Source organism: Lynx canadensis, chromosome D2, assembly GCF_007474595.2.
Source record: "Lynx canadensis isolate LIC74 chromosome D2, mLynCan4.pri.v2, whole genome shotgun sequence".
Taxonomy (NCBI): Eukaryota; Metazoa; Chordata; class Mammalia; order Carnivora; family Felidae; genus Lynx; species Lynx canadensis.
In genome coordinates, this window is record NC_044313.2 from 68564655 (window position 1) to 68585941 (window position 21287).

A 21287-nucleotide genomic window follows, 5' to 3' on the forward strand; every position below is an offset into this window, starting at 1 on the left:
CTCAGTCGGTTAAGCGTCCGATTTCGGCTCAGGTCATGATCTCACGGTCCGTGAGTTCAAGCCCAGCATCGGGCTCTGTGCTGACCGCTCAGAGCCTGGAACCTGTTTCAGATTCTGTGTCTCCCTCTCTCTCTCTCTCTCTGACCCTAACCCGTTCATGTTCTGTCTCTCTCTGTCTCAAAAATGAATAAACGTTAAAAAAAATTTTTTTTTTTTTTTAAATCACGTCTCCTTGGAGCACCAGGGTGGCTCAGTGGGTTAAACAACCGAATCCTCTTTTCTGCTCAGGTCATGATCTCATGGTTGGTGAGTTTGAGCCCCACATCGGGCTCCGAGATGACAGTGTGGAGCCTTGGGATTCTCTCTCTCTCTCTGTCCCTCCTGTGCACACTCTCTCTCAAAGTAAGTAAAATAAACTTAAAAAAATTAAAAACCATTTCTCCTTTAAAGTATTGCAAGTATCTATAGATAAATTTTAACTATAAGCTCAAGACCCAATATTACACTTTTCTTGCAAAGGAAAATTCTTTTTTCGTAGATGAATTCGGAGGAAACTACTCAGAAACATGTTACCTTCTAAAGTTCTAGATTAATTATGAAAGGGGGATGCAGAGTATGGTTTAAGGAATGATGTGGACTGATGTGCCACACTTTTATTTGGGAGCAAAACTACTATTCTTATCTCACTGCTACGAAAGACTTTCCCCTATTAATTTAGCTGCAAAGATAACTTCTCTTGCTAAAAATCATGTAATTATCAGTCAGCAGATATTAATAGCAGTAACTATGTTAGGCATAACATGACTTTCCAGAATTGGAGATCCTCATTCCCACCGTCATCGATTCATTTGGCCTTAAGAGAAGCAGGCTCAGGTCGCCTATTATTGCCATTTCACCAAATGAATCATGACTCACTTACAATGGAAGACGGGGGTAGTAAGGAGGCAGGTCACCACCGACTGAAATCCAATTTGTTCACTTCTACACAGAGGTAATTCCATGAAAAGTGCAAAGTGAAGGCTTAAGATGAATTAAACTGAGGCTGAAGTAACTACTCGCAAAGATGGCGATGGTCTAGTTCCCCCAGCCTTGGCATTACCTCCCCGCCCCCTCCTCCGCGTTCCGAAGGCGTCTGGAGACACTACCCCATCAGGTCCACTGAAGCCCGTAAGCCTATTGTTCACCAGACCCAACCGGGGACGATCACCTACCGCGAGCTCAGCGAGCTACGCCGGCCGACCGGCGAAAAGAGCGCCGGGGAGCTGACTGCAGACCCCAGGGATAGACCTTTCCTGCTTGTCGCCCGGGGCGTGGAGCCCGGCCCGACTCCGGCCAGCGGACCCCTTCGAGTCCCGGGCCCCGGTGTCCGCGGAGAGGAGACGGCCGGGAACATGACGGAAAGGAGAGGCGACAGATACTCCGCCTGTGGGGCTGAAACTCGGCTCGCGCGCGGAGCTTGAACACCCGGGAGCGGGAGGGCGCGCGCTGATGACGTAAAAGCACGGCGCCGAGCCGCGGGGCGTGGTCGAGGTGGCGGGGGAGAGCGCGCGGTCAGACGTCAAAGGGTCGCGCCGAGGCGCGGGGCGTGGTGGGGGCGGTTTGGAAGGGGGCGCGCCGTAATGACGACAGAGGGTAGTGTCCCGCCGCGAGGCGTGATCACAGAGGTCACTAGTGTGGAGGGTTCTAGGCAGCTGGCGGGTGTCTCTAGCCTCCGGAGAAGTGAAACTGGAAAGCCAGGTGCCCTTCTCGACTCCGGTGGGTGGGGCTGGCCGGCTAGCAGCCTGAAGGCAAAGCCTCTCTGCACGCTGGTCTTTTCTGAGCCTCTTGGGGAACTGGAAAGTGTCCGTCGCTGAGAAGGGAGAAAAACCGAAAAGCTGTCACTGGTTTCACTCTTAGCGTTGTATTTGTTGGTCTCTAGGTTTGTCATTCCCCATTCAGCCCCGCACTGTCTCATCCACGCTAGTAACACCCCAAGTCCACCTCTATCCCGGATCTCGGTCAAAAACTGCGGGCTCCTGGGGCGCCTGGGTGGCGCAGTCGGTTAAGCGTCCGACTTCAGCCAGGTCACGATCTCGCGGTCCGTGAGTTCGAGCCCCGCGTCGGGCTCTGGGCTGATGGCTCGGAGCCTGGAGCCTGTTTCCGATTCTGTGTCTCCCTCTCTCTCTGCCCCTCCCCCGTTCATGCTCTGTCTCTCTCTGTCCCAAAAATAAATAAACGTTGAAAAAAAAAATTAAAAAAAAACAAAAACAAAAAAAAAAAAACTGCGGGCTCCTAACACTTTGCCCTGCATGTCCTGCAGACTCCTCACAATACACCTGCTAAATTCTTGTTTTCCTTTTGGACCCCTCTCCTACCACCTCTGCCCTACTTGGTGAAATTGGCCGATCACCCAAGTCAAAAATAAGAGCGCTACCCTAGAGTCATTCTTCACACTTCCCGCCACTGCAACAGGCTGGTACACTGTGGCTCCTGAGTACAGTCCATGGATGTCAGCCTCCCGCAGTGTATGGTGGGGACCGCGAGTGAAACAGTAGATACTCGGGACTATGCCTTGGGGCAGCGGAGTGCTTCTTTATCACCACCGAGGATGTAACATTTTCCTAGTGGCTGCCATTTCCTAACGAAAAAAAAATTCATTTCCTTACTTTGGGCCTCATTTTAAATAGTATAGTCTCTCATACGGGGAAATCAAAAAGAAGGGGATAGCGTAGTGCGGTGGCTCTCACACTCAAGGGTGCTTCATCACCTGGAGGGCTTGTTAAGCCGCATTGCTGCCCACCCACAGCGTCTGAGTCCTAGGTCTGGGCTAAGGCTTGCGTGTTTACATTTCTAACAAGTTTCCAGGTGTTGGTGATGCTGCTGTCTGGGGACATTTTGATAACGACTGGTGTAGTAATTGAGTGCATAGACTCGAATCAAATGGGACTTGCTTCAAATCTCACCTCTGCTATTTGCTATCTGTGTCACCTTTTTGAGCCTTTATTAGATTACGAATAGTACTCACTTGTGAGAATTAGATACTATAGATATGACTATATTTATGGATGTCAAAAAACACAAACATAGTGAGGGCAAACAAGCTGAAAACCAGCATTTCCAATAAATAATACTCCTTAGAGAAAATCAGTAAGAGAAAGCAAGCTACCCCAATAGGAAAAGATGGAAATGTACTAAGGGCATGAGCTAGCATTAACTCAAAGACTACAAATGACCAAAAACAATGAAAAGGTCTTCAACTTCACTAGTAATTATTAAGAAATGTAAATCAAACCACCCACCAGTATTATTTGTCAGTTGAATTAGCTGGAAGGTTTTAAAAAATGGAAAGAGCTCATGTTGAAAGGCTGCGGGGGGCAGAGGCGCCGATGTATACACTTCTGGTGAGATTTTTATAAGTTCGTACAGTCTTTTAAGCAGACAGTCTATCAAAAAGCCTTATAACTTGTATGTGCTCCTTAAACTTGGCAATTAGAAATTTATCTGAAGTTTTAGAAGTTTATCTGAACAAAACAAATCATAACAAAGATAGTATTGTTTATAATAGCAAGGAATATAGAAGGATACCCGATGATAGATTTATAGTATATTCGCATTATAGAATTCTATATGGTTAAAAAGACTACATGTAGATATGTGTAATGAATACTTAAAGGATATAGGAAAATATCAAATTTTAAAAAGCAGATTGGTCAAAAAATAGTATGTCCAATATGAGCCCATTTTTTTTAACTGAAATAAAGTACCTCCTAAGTATAGACATGTAAGTACAAGTGTGAGATGCTCAACCTCAACACGTGCCTCCCTTCTGTACGCCCTTCCTAAAGTACTGCCCTTTCAGTTAAGACCAAACTTTGATTTATGTGGTAGTAATCACAATGAACAATAGGATAGTTGCAATGAACAAGAGGATAGTAGCCAGAACTACATCCTGTGACTGTGGCGGAATTGTTAGACTTCCATTATCACCAACATAATGGTGATAATATTAAAATGGGAAGGCAGGGAAACAATGGAGAACTCATCATGGAAATCATCCGTGCCCCAGCCAGTGTCCAAGGTATTCATTCAATTGCCCTCTAATGCCAGTGGAACTTTTTGAGATAATGCTAAATTTCGTTGCAGCTTTCAAAGTCCTTCGAGCGGGGAAGCACGCATATTGTTTCCATTAGTTCTGCAGTCAGCAAGCTGTCAAGGGCCAGAGAGCACCTGCTTGCAGGCCGTACGGTCTGTTGCAACTGCTCACGAGTTGGCTGTGGTCCAATAAAACTCTGTTTATGGACACCGAAGTTTGAACTTCAGAGAACTTTGATGTGTTATGAGATATTTTTCTTTTGATTTTTTAAAAACCATTTAAAACTGTAAAAACCATCCTTAGCTTGCAGGCCTTACAAATCAGGCAGCAGGCTGCACTTTGGTGACCCACAGGTTAGTTTCAGGAGGGAGGCACTGGTCCTTTATTAGCATAGGACCTAACAAAATAGAGGATGACCAATGTTTCTCGAATGAGTTGAATGAATAGATTACCATGATGCCTCAGATGTATAAATCACGGAGAACACCCCCAAAGGAACATTTACAAGGTAGTTGTCCTATACTCCTTTCATTAATATACTTAATGTTTTATAACATTTACGTTTGTTTTATTTTCTAGCCACTTTGGCATTTTTATGGAATAAAATGGATTTCCCAAAATAGAGCCCTAATTTATAAAACTGTATTTGCAAGGGTTTAGCCTATAATGGTTTGTTTAGCTTGTGATTATTCCCTGAGAAGCAGTCAGGTCCGCGGTCAGAGAAGGCCTTGCACATAGAGATGAGCCTGGGAGGGCGGACAACAAAATGTTAAGCTCACTAACGTGAAATTTTATCTTCACGTGTAAAATTTCAGGTGATTAAAATGTCCTTTTTTTGCTTATTTTCTAAATTGCCCCTATGAATATACACATCCTTCAATGGCTCTCCATACATGTAGGATGAAAACTAAGATTTTCAGCATGATATTGAAGGTTCCCCCCCCCCCCCGCCATGATCCGGCTATTTCTCTAATTTTTTCTTGTATACGGCATCAACGCTGAATGAATTACAGCTTGCCTATTCTTATTTCCTCTTCTGTGAAAAGGGGATGATAGGTATTTATTTAAATTATAGGACCGTCAAAGTACCAAATGTGGTAACTCGTGCAAACACTCAGGAAACAAAGTGGTAGGAACCACGGTAAGGGCAGCGACACCTCTGTGATATTTAGCTATCTTCTTGTAATTAATTTTTATCTGCCTCATCCCTCCTTCTGAACAGAAGCCCCTTGAGGGCAGGTGCTAATCTGTCCACTCCATAGCACAGTTCCTTGTCCGTGGTAGGGGCAGGGGATACTTATTTCTTGCACGGAAGCAACTAATTACAATGTTTCTGTGGGACTACGGACAATACTGATTCCACCTTTAGCCCTCCATCTTGTCCACGTTTGCTCCATGACCTCCCTTGTGTCCCGGGCCCCTTGAAGATTAACATACATACCTTAGAAATGACCGCCAAGGCTGGGAGGGACGGAGGCTTGCTTTGGCCTCCCATAAATCTTGTAGAGATAACATAGTCTTTCCCCTGCGCCATGCCTGGATGGTGCCACGAGATCTAATTACAGGTTCGCGGTCAGGTGCATGCAAGCCCTTTGATCTCCCTATAGTGCCCTATAAAATCTCTAGACTAAGGTCTCAACTCTGCGGAGAATATTTGTGCAGCTGCCTGGATGATCGTCCGCCCGAACTCCCATCAGTAAGTTACCTTGAATAAAACCGTGTGTAAACTGAATGGAGTCACCTGCTTCGTTTTCCAGTCTTTCAATGCTGTCTCAGTTTGGGGGATACTTTACTATCCCTCCCTCACCTTCTAACAGTTTATAAATAGAAAATCAAAAAGACAGTAACAATCTTAGGTAAGGAGGAAATGAAGGGAACTTGTAATTACTACTTACTTTATTTGTAATGTCAGTTTTTTCCTTATTTCTGAATCTCCAAAGCCAAATTCTAGTGAGAAACTGAATGTAATAAAGTTCTATAAGAAGTGACAGACGCAGATAAAGTTCACTATAAATTTTAATCCAGGATATAAAATGTTCCCTAAAGACACAATTGAACATTTTTGTGTTAGAGAATAAAATGTAATGATGAAATTCAATTTTGTCAATACTTCTATGGCACAAAGAGATCCACCCTTGTCGTTGTGTTTTGTCTGCTTTCTGAGAACCACACCATAACAGCAAATTGTATAAAGAATGCAAGTAAAGGTGGTGAAAATGATTGTCACAGATGTACTGCTTCCTAATTCAAAGAACATGGAGTTCGTTCATTCACTGAGTTCACTTTATTTAATAATAAACTCCTTTATGTAGAATGAAATCTAACACTCTGCTTATCATGAAATAGTGATCTCTCCTTCCAGTATAATCAGTGAACTAATAAATATGTAGAACAAGGGAAAACCTCTATCTTCATGACATCAACATAGTTATTTCTTAGATTCTGGCATCGTCAATGTAAAAAAAAAACACTTTTTCTTGAGGCAACAGCAAATTAACAGCACTGGTTTGAAATATGGCAAATCTAACGGCTCTCAGCATTGCTTTATGAGTTCCAAGGCATTTGGGTGCATAAAACTATAACCATAAATAAAAATGACTATTGTCCTCTTTTTAGAAGAGTGACAAGTTCTTAACGTTTCATGACGTTGTACAGAATAGAAAGAACTAAGCTTTTTTCAAATGTTTTAAGGTTGAAAATTATTTAGGTTTTTGCCTCATTGAGTGAAATTTCAAATGTATTTAACTGATGAAAAGTAACATTTGGTTAGGAATTATACATTTTTTAAAGATAATCGTCAAAATACATGCCTTTGGGTAACTTCAACGTAGAATTCATTTTTACCTCTTAATAATACCTGGAAGTTCATGCCTCACTTCCCACAGTAACAAATGCGTGAATAATGAAAATAGAAGTTTTCTTATTCAAAGGATGGGCTTCTTAACCCTTTCTAAAACTCATCAGGCTTTCGCGTGCTAAGGATTTTGAAAGCCACACACATTCAAACAGTCTCATCCCAGAGGGACACATATTCCTAAACTCTCATACCTCTGAAAATACAGGAAGTATGGAATGTAAACGTTCCCATCTTGTCATGTGATGTTTATGATTTCTGTAGGTCTGTATGTGAGGTTCACTTCATGAGATTACCAGAATTAAAAAAAAAAGGGAAGATTTTCATCTTCTAGTAAAATTAGACACAAAGGAGGTAGAATACTACCGAGAGGATTACACAGTGATTGGAAAACTCACCTAAAATAATTAAGCCTTTTGTTTAAAATCCCCTTTTAAAAATTGTCATGTGACAATAGTTTCAATCTGTAATGGCAGGTAAGAAAAAACAAATGAGGTGCCACGTTATATTAACTAAAGTATTCCAAGATAAAAGAAAGTAAAACACCTGAAAATAATCTCAGTGCTAGAGACATTTAGAAAGTTACCGTGATTAAAACTCTGAATAAAAAGGTCTTGAGAACAGGTGCATCTCAAAACAATATTTTACCCACCCTGGGAAAAAACAGGCATACTTAAGATAACTTGCAGTGTGACTCCCAGATTTCACATCCTCTCTAAGTTCGTTTATTCCTGTGACCATGTTCCGCCCTAAAGTCTCTCGCGTTCACTTCATCGGTAACTACTTCTTTATGCGGACTCAACTTTGCTTGTTCATTAATCTTCTGTATATCCCGTTGGGTTTTGAAAGAAGTTCTTCATGTCTCCCACGTTCTGTGATCTTTCCTTGGTCAAGAACAGCCACCGTATTCGCATTCTTAATGGTGGACAGACGGTGGGCAATAATCAACACCGTCCTACCTTCCATGAGTCGGTCTAGAGCTTCTTGCACAAGGTACTCGTTTTCAGCATCCAGGGCACTTAAACAGGAAACCCACATGAGAAAGCAAAGCTGTCAGTGCCACCCATACTGCGTATTTACGTGCTTCCTGTTGCACACACAGCTGTCCTGAACCGGCAGTGAATTTTCACTGTGATCAAAATGACAACCTCTTGGGTTTACTATCTACCTCTTATAGCGTAAAGATACTACAAAGGAAGCTCGGAACCCTTGATTTCCACACAACTTGCGGGACCGCTGCTGAGTAGAGTGACTCGGGGCTCATCACAAACTTGTCTAGGTTGAGACTAGAACGCTCAACTTACGACTCAGCCTGTCCACTGGCCTCGTTAAGTCACACTCGGGCACTTTAAAGTGGAAGGGGGGAAAACGGCATTTTTCAGCTGTATCGCTTTGAAGTAAGGAGTCATATTTGGGAAAGGAAGGATGTGGCTTATACAATCATACATACGATTAAGATATCCTCACCTGGTTGCTTCGTCTAGGAGAAGGATTTTGGGATTCTGAAGAAAGAAAAATGTTAAAAAGAAAAGGAACACAATTTTATTAGGAAAACACAAACTCTCAGGAATAAAAAAAAAAAAAAGTATTGATACGTGACACAATGGGGATGAACCTTGAAAACATTCTGCCAAGTGAAAGAAGCCAAACCCAAAATTCTACAAACTGTAGGACTCCATTGATCTCAAATGTCCAGAAAGGCAAATCCAGACAGATAGAAATTACAGTGGTGATGGCCTGGGACTAGAGGTGGGGAGGAGAAAAGCTACAAGCGTGTATAAGGGAATCTGGGGTGATAGAAATGTTCTAAAATTGGACCATGTGACAGTTGAACAATTGTAAATTTCCTAAAGGTCGCTGAAAAGTACATTTAAAACTGGTGAATTTTATGGTATGCTTCAATATAGCTGTTTTTTTAAAACCTTACCTAAGAGGGCGCCGGGGTGGCTCAGTCAGTTAAGTGTCTGACTCGATTTTGGCTCAGGTCATGACCTCACGACTCGTGGGATCGAGCCCCACATCAGGTTCTGAGCTCACAGCTGGAGCCCGCTTGTGATTCTCTCTCTCTGCCCCTCCCTCACTCTCTCTCTCTCTGTCTCCACCCCTCCCTCACTCACACACACACTCTCTCCTCTCAAAATAAGTAACCATTTAAAAAAAAGTTTTAGGGGCACCTGGGTGGCTCAGTTGGTTAGATGTTGGACTCTTGATTTTGGCTCAGGTCATCTCATGGTTTGTGAGTTCAAGCCCTGCATCGAGCTCACTGCTGTCAGCACAGAGCCCTCTTACAAATCTCTCTCTTTCCCTCAGTCTTTGCCCCCTCCCTCATTCATGCACTCTCACTCTCTCTCAAAAAATAAATGATAAATAAACTTAAACAAAATTTTTTTTCATAAAAAAGTTTTAAAGTAAAACCTCACCTATAACCCTGAGGAGAACAGTTATACAACAAAGGGGAAGGCTATCATTTGCTAAGAAATACAATGTCTGGGGCCTTAAGCTAAAATGGCTTTCCCTCTCTTCTTAGGAGTCCTGTATAAGTATTTCCAGTCTGTACTACTATTAAGTTGAGCAGGTGACTAAAGACGATACAAGGAATCATACTCGTATTGTTTGATATTTTGAATTAATCACTGTTTAACTCATTAGACTGTATACTTCAGGATGGAAGGTTCATGTGCCAAACTTCTCTCCCTCCAACAACTCTAGCATACTCCTGGGCTCCTCATACCCAAGAAATACTTGTTAAATTGGGATGAGACGTACCGGGTGGAACACTCCCCACCCATCTTTCACCAGAACTCTCAACCACGTACCTCGCCTCCCCCTCCAAAAAAACAAAAGGAAGAAGAGTAGTAAATTACAAATGATAAGCTCCCTAATTAAAAATGATAACAAGAACAACAAAAAATCCCGGCCAAGTGGCTTGAAGCTTACCTTAAGCAGAGCACGGGCAATTGCAATCCGCTGTTTCTGGCCACCTGACAATGACAATGTTTTTTTTAAAAAAACTTGAAAGCCTTAACAAAAATTCTTGGTAATAGGATTTTCTGATCAGCTACGCGGCAGTTTGAAGACAGCTTCTTCCAGTTAGTCACAGCTGAGGTGGGTCGGGGGACAGAGACCTCTGTTTAAAATATACTGTCGCCTCACCAACCTCAAAATTAGTAACAAACATTATTATCGTAGCTAACATTTACTGAGGAGTTCCGCTGTGCCGGGCATTGTCTGAATGTGTTACGATGTTATCTAGCTCAATCTTGACAAAATCCTATGAAGTAGATTCTGTAATCATTCCCTTTCCACGGATGAAAAACCAAGGCAGAAAATAATCAGTCTGAGGTCTATAAGTTGGTAGGTGGCAGAGCGGAGGTCTGAACCAACAGCGAAGGCCTATGCTCTTAACCGCTACACGCACCGCCTCCCTTGCGGAACATCCCATGTGGCAAGGAAACCAGAAACTCAAGACATCAAGGGGTCTCTGCACAGTATGTGAAGGGGATGGGAGCCGATGCGGGAGCAGAGGGCATCCGTGGTGCTGGGGCCTGTCATTCTGCTGCTCTACCTCAGGGCGCTACTCCCGACACTTTCCGTCCTCATTCTGTCCTCTTGTCTTTCCTTTCCTGGGGGACAACAGGGCACAGGGAGCAGTCTGTGTGTGTGTGCACAGAACAGGAGAAAACCAAGAGAATAAACCACCGGGGCGCCTGGGTGGCTCAGTCGGTTAAGTGTCCAGCTTCAGCTCAGGTCATGATTTCACAGTTTGTGAGTTCGAGCCCCCTGCAGCTGCTGTGGCTATTACTCAGTGGGACACTGCGTGGGAATCTGGGAACACCTTTCGGGTGGAAAGTGAAGGACACTGGGGAGCAGTCCACATACAGAAGAAATTTTAGAAAATGGAAAGGCAAATTGCATAAACTCTAAGGACAAGAGCCTAATTAGAAATTAATACTGCCATACGAAATGCTGGAGAGTTCTCTGGAACAGCAAGTTTTCGCTACAAAGCAGTAACAAAAAGGTACCTGAGAGGAGAACGCCCTTTTCTCCGACCACAGTGTTGAATCCTTGGGGGAAATTCCGGATGAAAGCACCTGCATTGGCTACATCAGCCACTTTTTCTATCTGCTCGGCAGTCACCGAGGAGGGGTCGTCCGCACCATAAGCAATGTTCTCAGCAATTGAGCAAGAAAACAAAACTGGTTCCTGCACATTGGAAATACAACATATTTATTGCAAATTTCAACACAGACTTCAAACATATCTAGTAAATGTAGTGAAGCTTAATACAGTACTTATATCTAAGAAACTATTAAATTGCTCCCCAAGAACACACAGTCGGCCGCTGAGTAACATGAGGGTTAGACAGGTGCCGATCCCCGTGCTGTCAAAAATCTGAGTATAACTTTCGACTCCCCAAAAACCTAGCCACTAATAGTCTACTGCTGACTGGAAGCCTTACTGATAACATAAAGCAGGTGATTACTGTGTATCTTGTATGTTCTATGTATTCCATACCGTATTCTTCCAATAAAGCAAGCTAAAGAAAATGTTATTAGGAGATCATAAGGAGGAGAAAGCACATTCACAGTACTGCACTATAAAAATCCACATATGAGTGGCCCCATGCAGTTCAAACCCATGTTGTTCAAGGGTCAGCTGTATACTGTTTTCTCAATTCTACTCCCTCATTCTCCATCAATTCGCCCAGCCGACTTCTAAAAAATCCACGTTGTTCCATGAACAGGATTGATTTCATCATTATACTGCAGGAAATGAGATTCCACAGCAGGTGCCTGGCACACGGTAGATACTTCATAAATGCAAGCTCCTCCCCTTAGGAATTGTCAGGTATGGAAGATGCCGAGTCCACCTGAATTTTCCAGCTGTGGGCTTCCCACTGAGGATCAAGGGGGGAGTCCATCTCTATTCATTACTTTTAGAAATATACACAAACCAGGGTGGGGACATGACATTTTCACAGAACCCTGTGGAACAGTCCTGAGAAGCAAATAAACCTCCAGCTTCTTTTCTTCATCCCTAAACAATATGCACTACTGGTATACTTATACAACCAAGCAACCCCCCGCCCCTGCTCCTCGCCTAGGGGAGTGGGGGCAGGGGTAAGGTCTGAGGGGAGGCTCAGATATGTCTGCTGTGCACATAGCCTGGTAATAAAAATATAAACAACCGCGTCAAAAATTCCCTGCACCAAAGGGTCTCGTGAAAACAGCCCCATCAAAGTCGCCATATTACACTAACATTTTGCTTCGAAATCCGCGACCTCTTTGCAAGGAGACGCTGGCTCTTGCCCCAATCTTGGCTTGCTTACTATCCCTGAAGCCCATTGTGGAAAACCATAGAGTGTGCTGGTGACCAAGATGGGAACTGTGGAGGAGTCAGTAAAATGTAGAAAAGTTCTATTGTTTTCTCCTCACCCTCTAGACTATCTGCTCTACAAAGTAACATGAGTCCCCAGCTTTTGATAAAAATCGGTTTCGATTGGATCAAGTGTTTAAGGTCTGCAGGATACAGCTCTGTTTCCAAATCTACAAAACCTGTGGGTGAGATCAGTTCGGTACATCTGGAAAACTTCCTTCTCTTTTGGGAGGGTCAGTCTAAGGCAAAAATAAATAATAAAAGCAAAGTGAAAGGACAAGTACAATAAAAATAGAAACCTCTCTTCCTACCTGACTCACTGTCCCAATCTTGGATCTCAGCCAGACTGGATTTAGCTGACGGATATCATGGCCATCGAGACTGATAGTTCCTTGTAGAGAGGAGAGGAAAGTCACGGAGTGTCACGGGGCCAATGACTCATGAAAACAGAGAAAGGATCTGGTGGAAAAATTCCACACTTGGTTCTTTTAAAGATTACAAGTCCATTCAAAATCTCCAAACGGAATCTAAAATCAACATGTTTCATGGAACTTCCGTGTCTCCCGTCTCCCTGCAGCGGGTAGCTGACCAGCCCGTCTCCTCGCTCATCCATGCAGCTCACTTTGCTGCAATGGCTTCCTTTCTGGAATGACTCAGGGCCCCACAAGAAGATGCACCTGTGCAAAACTGACTCAGGAGAGAGTTACACGGAAGGGGGCAAGCAGCGAGGTGTCCATTGGCTGTCACAGACGCTGGCGGTGGTGGCACAGCTCTGAAGCTGGCACCTGTGACAGTGGCTGCCTCATCCTGGAGCTTGCGGGCCACGTCAGCATCAGCAACCACCTCGAAAGCCTGGTTCTGCAGTGAAGTTACGAGACGTGTCCTGGGAGTTTAACCCCGCCAGTGATTTTTTTTTTTTAGCTCTTTTATTCTTCCTTAAAAAATCTCTTCCTGCATAAATGCAGTTGGAAGAGAATCATTATCCGCCACCGAGAATCTGATACCAGAGCAGAACATCTAAATAATCAGATGTAACCCTGCGACCCTCGCTAACAGAATTAATTCTACGATGCTCAGTAATGCTTGGTGATGACGATGATGGTGACTCAGAAATGCCATTCCTTCTCAGTGGTGTGGGATTCTACAAGCCAGCTGTAAACGTTCGCCAACTGGCAAACATCTGAGGTCTTTGGCTTAAAAAGTACAAGTGTATATATATTTATATATAGTCTACCCAAGGCTGGAATTTATGATAAGGCAGTTTATGATAAAGAAACCGCTTCACTAGGATTTTTCTCAATTCAGAATTTTATAGCAAGTAGAGTGAATCAAAACAGGGATTCCAGAGGCAAACAGTGGAGCTAACACCCATTTTAATGCAGTTGGCTATTCTGCGGGTCAGGATCCACAAGTCAAATACTTATCTGGCACACAGCCAGCTCTCTCGTTGTTTTAACCAAAAAGCACAGCTACAAAAGCCACGAGACGTATTCCTTTTAAATTAATGATGTGGTTCTTTACTAACAAGCAGTTGTTTTCTTGTTGAGAAACATCCTTGTTGTCTCAATCCAGAATGAAAGCCATACATAAGGACTATCTACTTCAGGCTCTGATATAAAGAAGGATATAGACTTTATAATTATGTGTGGTGATGGATGTTAACTAGACCTTCCATAAGATATACATACAGCAAATCAGGTTGTACACCCGGAACTAATATAATACTATATGTCAATTACATCTTAATTGACAAAGGACATAAGGAAGTAAAATAACATGTTCTCTGCTCTAAAAGATGCTATGATCCAGTTAAAAACAAAATAAAAACCAGAGCGAGAAAAATCCATTAAAAAAATTCCTACTACCTCAAAATGACTTCAAGAAAGCAGTCACAAACTAGAAGTGAACCACGGACTGCCAAATCACCGGTCTGCACGCTGGCCACGGGGCAGTTCACGGGCGGATGCAGCCCGAAGGCTTCCAGAGAAGCTTTACAAGCTGAGCGGCTGGCACAGAGAGGCACTTACTCCGCGGCTGCTGGGCAGTGATGCTCTGCCACACGTGGGGCACCTTCCCGTAGCTGCGGGGCAGCCCTGCCTGTCCTCTCCCAGGATGGGGGCGTCAGAAGGAGACACCGGCACGGGAGAGGAGGCAGAATTCAGGAAGTCGCTCGGGACTTGAAGAGGCCAGACAGGAACGCTACAAACTGCCTGACGGGGCTTCTGTGTACTCTTAAGAGGGACCCCTTTGTATAGCGGCTTCCTTTCCTCGGAACAAACTCTCTGGCATCCAGAAGTCTCACACTACAAGTTGTTGCATAATTTGGTCCTTTCCCAGAATACAGGGGTTGGGGGGCTCTGGAGAGGCCTCCCACCCTACCAGGCGATGACCCACTCACCAGAAATGGGGTCATACAACCTCAGCAGGAGGGACAGCACCGTTGATTTGCCAGAACCACTTGGGCCAACCAGCGCCGTGACCGACGCTGACGGGATAGAAAGGCTGAAATCCTGGAATATAGGCACCTCCGGGCGAGCGGGGTAGGCGAAATGCACGTTCCGAAACTCCAGGGTGCCCTGGAAACTTTCCTGGTTTAAAACGACCCCTTCTGAAACAAGACAGAATACGAGTTACTTAACGCAAAGATCCAACGGACAGCGGAACTCCATTCTCCCACTCGTCTGACTCCAGGCGGTGCCGGGCCACGGCCACCACACTCCCCCGGACTGTGAGTCCTTCCCGGGCAAGCCAGGAAGAGGCCTCCGTCTAACGCTCACCCGGAGCCTGCTCTGCATGCACTCTGTGCGAGGCACGATACCTCTGCGTTCGTCTGAGCCTCATGGCCTTGATGGGCAGAGGTGACTGTCCCAGTTTTACTGACGGGACACGGAGTCTCAGAGACAACCGCCTGCCCAAGCCAACGGGCAGCGGCGCGACCGTCCACCCGTAGGGCAGTCTGGTTTTGAAGCCGATTGCCTCCCCGCTCTGTGCCGCCACCTCGAGTTCCTCGGGTGCAGGGTTTATCTTCTCTTCTCTAAATGTCTTGAGAGAAGGATGACAGAGGGCTGAGCATTGTACACCAGCCGCAGAGCCAGAGGGATCCGAGGGCTGCTCTGTCCTCGTACTCCTCACCCTGCCGATGACTCGGGAGAAGCCACTCCATCTCCCTCAGCCGGGCTTACTTCCTCCAGCCTGTCACACTGGAGAATACTGGGGCTGAGCAGCAATCAGTGTCCTGGGAGTCAGCGAGTGACGGAGTGGCCACTGCTTCTAGGTCACGTAGCTCCCCGGAGCGCTAGCTTCTAGGGAAGGAGTTGACGAAGGAGATGGCTCTAGCCAATTAACACCAGCATCCGCTAGCCCACCCCCCTCCCCAAGCCAAGAAATTTGGAGGCTTTTAATGTGTGACCTGCCTTCCTTTCCCCCCGCCCCGCCCTCGCCCCAACACAAACATCAAAAGCACCACAGAAGACAAATCTGGCCGACTGGCCAGGGCCCTTCCCATCTGTACCCCCGGGTGGTACTCGCTTCCTTCCTGCTGCTCTTGGTAACAAATCACCGGCAGGACTGACACACTGCATGGTCAGCCCCCACGCTTCCTTTGTCCTTCCCCTCCCACCACCTGCCCCTCTGATCACCCTTTCCGTAACGTGGCAAGGACAACACCCTTGTCATGCTCAGCCTTCACAGGTAGAGCTGGTCTAACTGTCCCAAGCCACATTTTTTTTTAACTGTTTAGTTATTTATTTTGAGAGAGAGAAAGAGAGAGAACGCAAGCGAGCAAGGGAGAAGCAGAGAATCCCAAGCGGGCTCTGAGCCGCCAGCACAGAGGGGAAGGGAGGGGGTTCAAACTCATGAACTGCGAGATCATGACCTGAGCTGAAATCAGAAGTTGGATGCTCAGCCAACTGAGCCGCCCAGGCACCCCCAAAGCAACATTTGTCTAATCCCAGCAAAGAACAAACCCGTGGGATACCCACCGTCAAAAGGCAGCTCAGGCTTTCTCTCGAGGAGCTCCCAAAGGCGTCCCCCGGCACCCAGCCCTTTCATCAGCTCCGAGTAGAAAGAGCTCAGCCCTAAGGACAAGAAGCAAACATACTCATCACCAATGCCAGGAAACAACCATCTGCTACAGCCCTCTGCAAACAGTAACGGTAACTTGCTTTTAATATAACATCTGTTCACTTTCAAACAGGATTTGAGGCAACTGCCTGGGAATCTGTACTCAAAATTCCCTCTGTCTCATACCCTTGTTTGCCTTCAGCTTCTCCTCCTCCGATTTCACTGATTTCTAATACATATTTCATGTTTGATTGGGAATTTACAAATGCATATAGCCACAGTAATCAACCACTGAATTAAAATCACAACGTTACAGAGAAAAGCTACCTAGTGAAAAAACAGAGCAATACAAATAGAATATAATGCTTACTTACAAGGAATATAAAGCATCCCAATATTCATTTTAAATTCATATCTGCAAAATCAAACCCCATTTCAAGCACTCGACAAATACAACTTTTACTAGGCTAAAAACTGAAAAGGAATTTAGAAATGTTAAATTTTCCAACAATCTCTTTTTAAAGTCACCTTTGTTTTTGTTTGTTTGTTTTAATGTTCATTTATTTTTGAGAGAGAGAGAGAGACAGAGCATGAATGGGGGAGGGTCAGAGAGAGAGGGAGACACAGAATCTGAAGCAGGCTCCAGGCTCTGAGCTGTCAGCCCAGAGCCCGATGCGGGGCTCGAATTCACGGACCGTGAGATCATGACCTGAGCCAAGGTCGGACGCTTAACCGACTGAGCCACCCAGGCGCCCCATGTTTGTTTGTTTTTTAAATAAGCTCCCCACGCAGCGCGGAACCCAACACGGGGCCTGAACTCAGACCCCGAGATCAATACCTGAGCTGAGATCAAGAACCGGATGCTTTACCGACTGAGACACCTAGGTACCCCAAAGTCACCTTTGAACTGTGAATGAATGAATGACTTAAAGCAAACAAACTCCAAGTACGCTAGGCCATGCCAACCGCAAGAACATATACTTGTAACATGCGGTAACGATGCCACAAAAATGCAATTCAGCTATTCTTTCTAAGGTATTTTTGTGCATTTTTTGTGGAAATCTGTGCAAGGTACAGTGGATTAAACTCTTCGTGTGGAATTAAAAGTGCACCGGGCAGAAATAGGTCCAGATAAATATCGTCCACTGATCTTTGACAAATGAGCAAAGGCAATTCAATAAAGAAAGGATGGTCTTCTCAACAAGTGGTGCTGGAAATACTGGACATCCACATGCAAAAAAAAAAAAAAGAAAAGAATCTAGACACAGACCTCATGCCCTTCACAAAAATTACTCAAAGTGGATCACAGACTTCAACGTAAAAAACAAAACTGTAAAACTCTTAGAAGTTAACATAGGACAAATCCTAGATGACTCTGGGCTTGGTGATGACTTTGTAGATACAACACCAAACACATGATCCATGAAAGAAAGAACTGACAAATTAGACTTCATTAAAATTAAAAACTTGTGCTCTCCAGAGAGAATGAGAAGACAAGCCACAGACTGGGAGAAAATATTTGTAAAAGACCCAGCTGACAAAGGTATCCACGATGTATAAAGAACTCTTCATACTCGACAGTAAGAAAACAACCCGATCAAAAAATGGGCAGAAGACCTGAACCCAAAGACCTCACTAAAGATCTACAGGTGACATCACATGTCATCGGGGAAATGCAAATAGAACGAGATACTTCTGCACACCTAACGGAAGGATGAAAACCCAAGATTCTGACAACACCTAAAGCTGGTGAGGACGAAGAGCATTGGGAACTCTCATTCACTGCTGGTGGGAATGCAAGATGGTACAGCCACTTTGGAAGGCAGTTCCTTACGCCGAACATACTCTTGCCTACGACCCAGCAATCTCACTCCTTTGGGTTTACCCACAGAGGGGGAAAACTCACGTCGGCACAAAAACCTGCCTGTGGATCTTTAGAGCATCTTTATTCATAATTGCCAAAACCTGGAAGCAATCGAGATGTCGTTCAGAATGTGGGTGGGTAAAGAAACCGTGGTACGTCGGACGATGCAATATTAGTCCGTGCTAAAACCAAACGAGCGATCGAGTCCTGAAAGGACACAGAGGAACACTAAATGCCACCTACGAAATGAAAGATGCCTATCTGAACTAGATGACGCTCTGGAAGAGGTGAAAGTGTGGAGACAATAAAAAGATCAGTGGTCACCAGGGGTTAAGGGAAGGGGGGAATAGGCAGAGCACAGAGGACTTTTAGGGCGGTGAAAGTATTCTGTATGATACTGTAATGATAGATGCATGTTCCAACCCATGGGATATACAACACCAGTGAACGTAATGTAAACGATGGACTTTGGACTTTGGGTGATAATCACCTGTCAGTGTTGCTTTGTCAATGATAACAAATGTGCCACTCTGGTGGGGGATGCTGATGGGGAGGCTGTGCTCGCGTAGAGGCAGGGAACATGTGGGAACTCCCTATACTCTCTGCTTAATCTTGTTGTGAACCTAAAATTCCTCTAACAAATTTTCTATTAATAAAAAAGAAAAAAAAAGAAAAAAGGAGGGAAGGAGTCGGAGGTAGTTCAACATAGTGAAAATCAAAACAAAGCAAAATGGCCCCGGATACACAACATGCGGTCCACCCATACAACAGAGTATTATTCAGCCGTGAAGAGGAAGGAAGGACCAAAGCACGCTACAATGTGAGCGAATTGTGAAAACGTGCTGAGTGAAACAAGCCAAACATACAAGGCCGCATATTGTGTGATTCCTTTTATGCGAACTCCAGTAAAGACGGGAAGACACAAAGCAAACTGTGGGTGCCAGGGGCTGGGGGAGGGAGGGATATGGAAACCGACTGCTTAACGAGTATGGGATTTTCTTTTTGGGCTGGGGGTGTGGGGGGTGACGAAGATATTTCGGAACCAAGGGGAGGCGGTGGTTGCACAACACTGTGAATGTACAAAATACCACCGGACTGTAGACTTTAAAACGGTTCACGTTACGTTAGGTGAATTTCACCTCGATAGAAATAAATAAGAAACGAGATATTGGGGTTCGCTAGGTAGATGTAAGGGCATTCTCTGGCACAAAACGAACAAGCATGCTTTTCTTCAAACAGCCCTTCTGATCCTCTCTCGAATATACGTAGAATTTGCTGTATTTGTTTTTCAGTATGCTATTCTAAGCAGAAAACATCTAAACATTCTTTAACATTTAATTATTAAATACATTCTAACAAACAAAATAGGATTTCTTGCTTACAGATTCATCATGCGATTATTTTCAACAGTGAGCTTCACAAAAACCTTTAAAATCTGTTTCAGCTTCTTGAATCAAGTTCCTACAGCCTTAAGTACCTATCTAGGTTGTAAATGTGGGGACACCGTGTGGTCACAGATCCCCACCCATCTACCCGCACCTTTTCTCCCCCCTCCAGCCCCACATGGCACGTATCGTACCAGGCAGTGACCAGAGTCATGGGACAGCCTGTGGTTCAGAAAGCAAAGCTACCCTCAAACCTCGAGCACAGACAAAGCCTCAGCAGCAGCTTCCGTAACTGGGGGAGGGAATTAACTCCCGTCAGTCACCCAGTACACCTTGTTTCCCACCTACTCCTGTACAAGACACAGCTGCGAACTTGTCCGGACAAAAAGGAAGGCAGTGAACACCCCAAAACAGAGGTAGCTTCTGTCGGGTCAAGAATTTTGGAGAAAAGCAGGTGTGAGGAGCGGAGGGACTAAGAAAGATCAAAGCAGCTTGTGGCAGAAAACAGAAGATTGGGGGAGGCTTGGGAGGACAGCAGACTGCGGTCAAGCGTGGGATGTGAAAGAAAGGCCGCAGAGAGGGTAAGTGGTAGAAGGTAAATCCACTGTCGGGCAGGACAGAAGACTGAAGGAACACGACCACCCAGGTGTGAGACCCTGTGGCCCAGCAGGCTCATCCCAGGGGTGGAGAGGAGAGCGACCCCACCTCACCGGGTCCTCGAGAACTGACCCTCTCACTTCCCAAGTCACTTAGCACCCTGACCGGTCTGAATCAGGGTTTTCTTCCAGAGCAGCCCGCAGAACTAACATGCTCTTTTCAGGGATCTCTCAAAATCTCAGTCCAGAAAATATCCTCACTTGCCTGCCAACGTCTAAGGAAAAGCCTCTAGCTTTAACCCTGAAAATAAAGGTCTTGGGTTGAGATGCCACGGTGGGATACCAGAGTTCCGCTGGCCAGACCTCAAGCTATTTATCTAACCTTTCTATCTCAGTTTTCAGGGAAGGAGGAAAACAAAAGGCAGGAAATCATTTGTCCCCTGTTGGCTGGGCATGCAGGCGAGGTACAGGAAAGAAAACTTTCATAGACTTCACACAGCTCTGTCTCCAAGAACTTGCTTCCCCTTGGCCAGGATTCAACAACAGAAGCTGAACTTCGAGAGATTCTTGACCAAGGCAAGCGACTCTGCTTTACGCACTTTCTGATTTATACTTAACGACTGTTCATCGGTTTTGAATGTGGTTGACTTGGTACAAAAGGAATTTTATTTCACGGTGATTTGTCGGTCGGGTAACTACCAGAGCCACAGGAACCGTGGGTTTTGTGTGCACACCTGTTCAGCACTGTCCTTCCTTCCACCTCCTAGGTCCCAGAGCCCCCACCTGCTGGTCCCACCTCCTAGGACCAGAGCCAGCAAGCTGTGTTAACATGCAAGTTGGAAAATACGGCTCCAGCATGACCCTGAGCTCAATGAGCCACGAGAGGCCTATGAAAATCCTCACCTTCCCAGCCAAGGAACTGCTCACCTACATGGCAAGATCGCATTCGTATCTTTACATCTTTCAGAGGCAATTTGGACTAACATTCTAGGAAATGTTTTTTTCAGCTGAAGTTAACTGACGAGAGGTGGTGCAATGGCAAAGTTAAATTGTTACCGCAGAGACAATAAGCTGAGTT

General features: G+C 45.0%; 2 protein-coding genes across 2 annotated transcripts in view; both read right to left on the reverse strand.

The window, feature by feature from the left end:
- Positions 1-1495, reverse strand: part of NUP133 (nucleoporin 133) — a 56381-nt gene extending 54886 nt beyond the window's left edge. Inside the window, exon 1 of the mRNA XM_030334659.2 lies at positions 1212-1495. Coding sequence (XP_030190519.1) covers positions 1212-1393 — 182 coding nt within the window. The 5' untranslated portion in view covers positions 1394-1495. The remainder of the gene's footprint in view (positions 1-1211) is intronic.
- A 4575-nt stretch (positions 1496-6070) lies between these two features.
- The window catches only part of ABCB10 (ATP binding cassette subfamily B member 10), a 33561-nt gene continuing 18344 nt past the window's right edge, over positions 6071-21287 (reverse strand). Inside the window, exons 7-13 of the mRNA XM_030334444.1 lie at positions 16283-16378; positions 14701-14910; positions 12614-12693; positions 10949-11129; positions 9864-9907; positions 8394-8428; positions 6071-7944 (exon numbers count right to left, since the gene is read on the reverse strand). Coding sequence (XP_030190304.1) covers positions 7725-7944; positions 8394-8428; positions 9864-9907; positions 10949-11129; positions 12614-12693; positions 14701-14910; positions 16283-16378 — 866 coding nt within the window. The 3' untranslated portion in view covers positions 6071-7724. The remainder of the gene's footprint in view (positions 7945-8393; positions 8429-9863; positions 9908-10948; positions 11130-12613; positions 12694-14700; positions 14911-16282; positions 16379-21287) is intronic.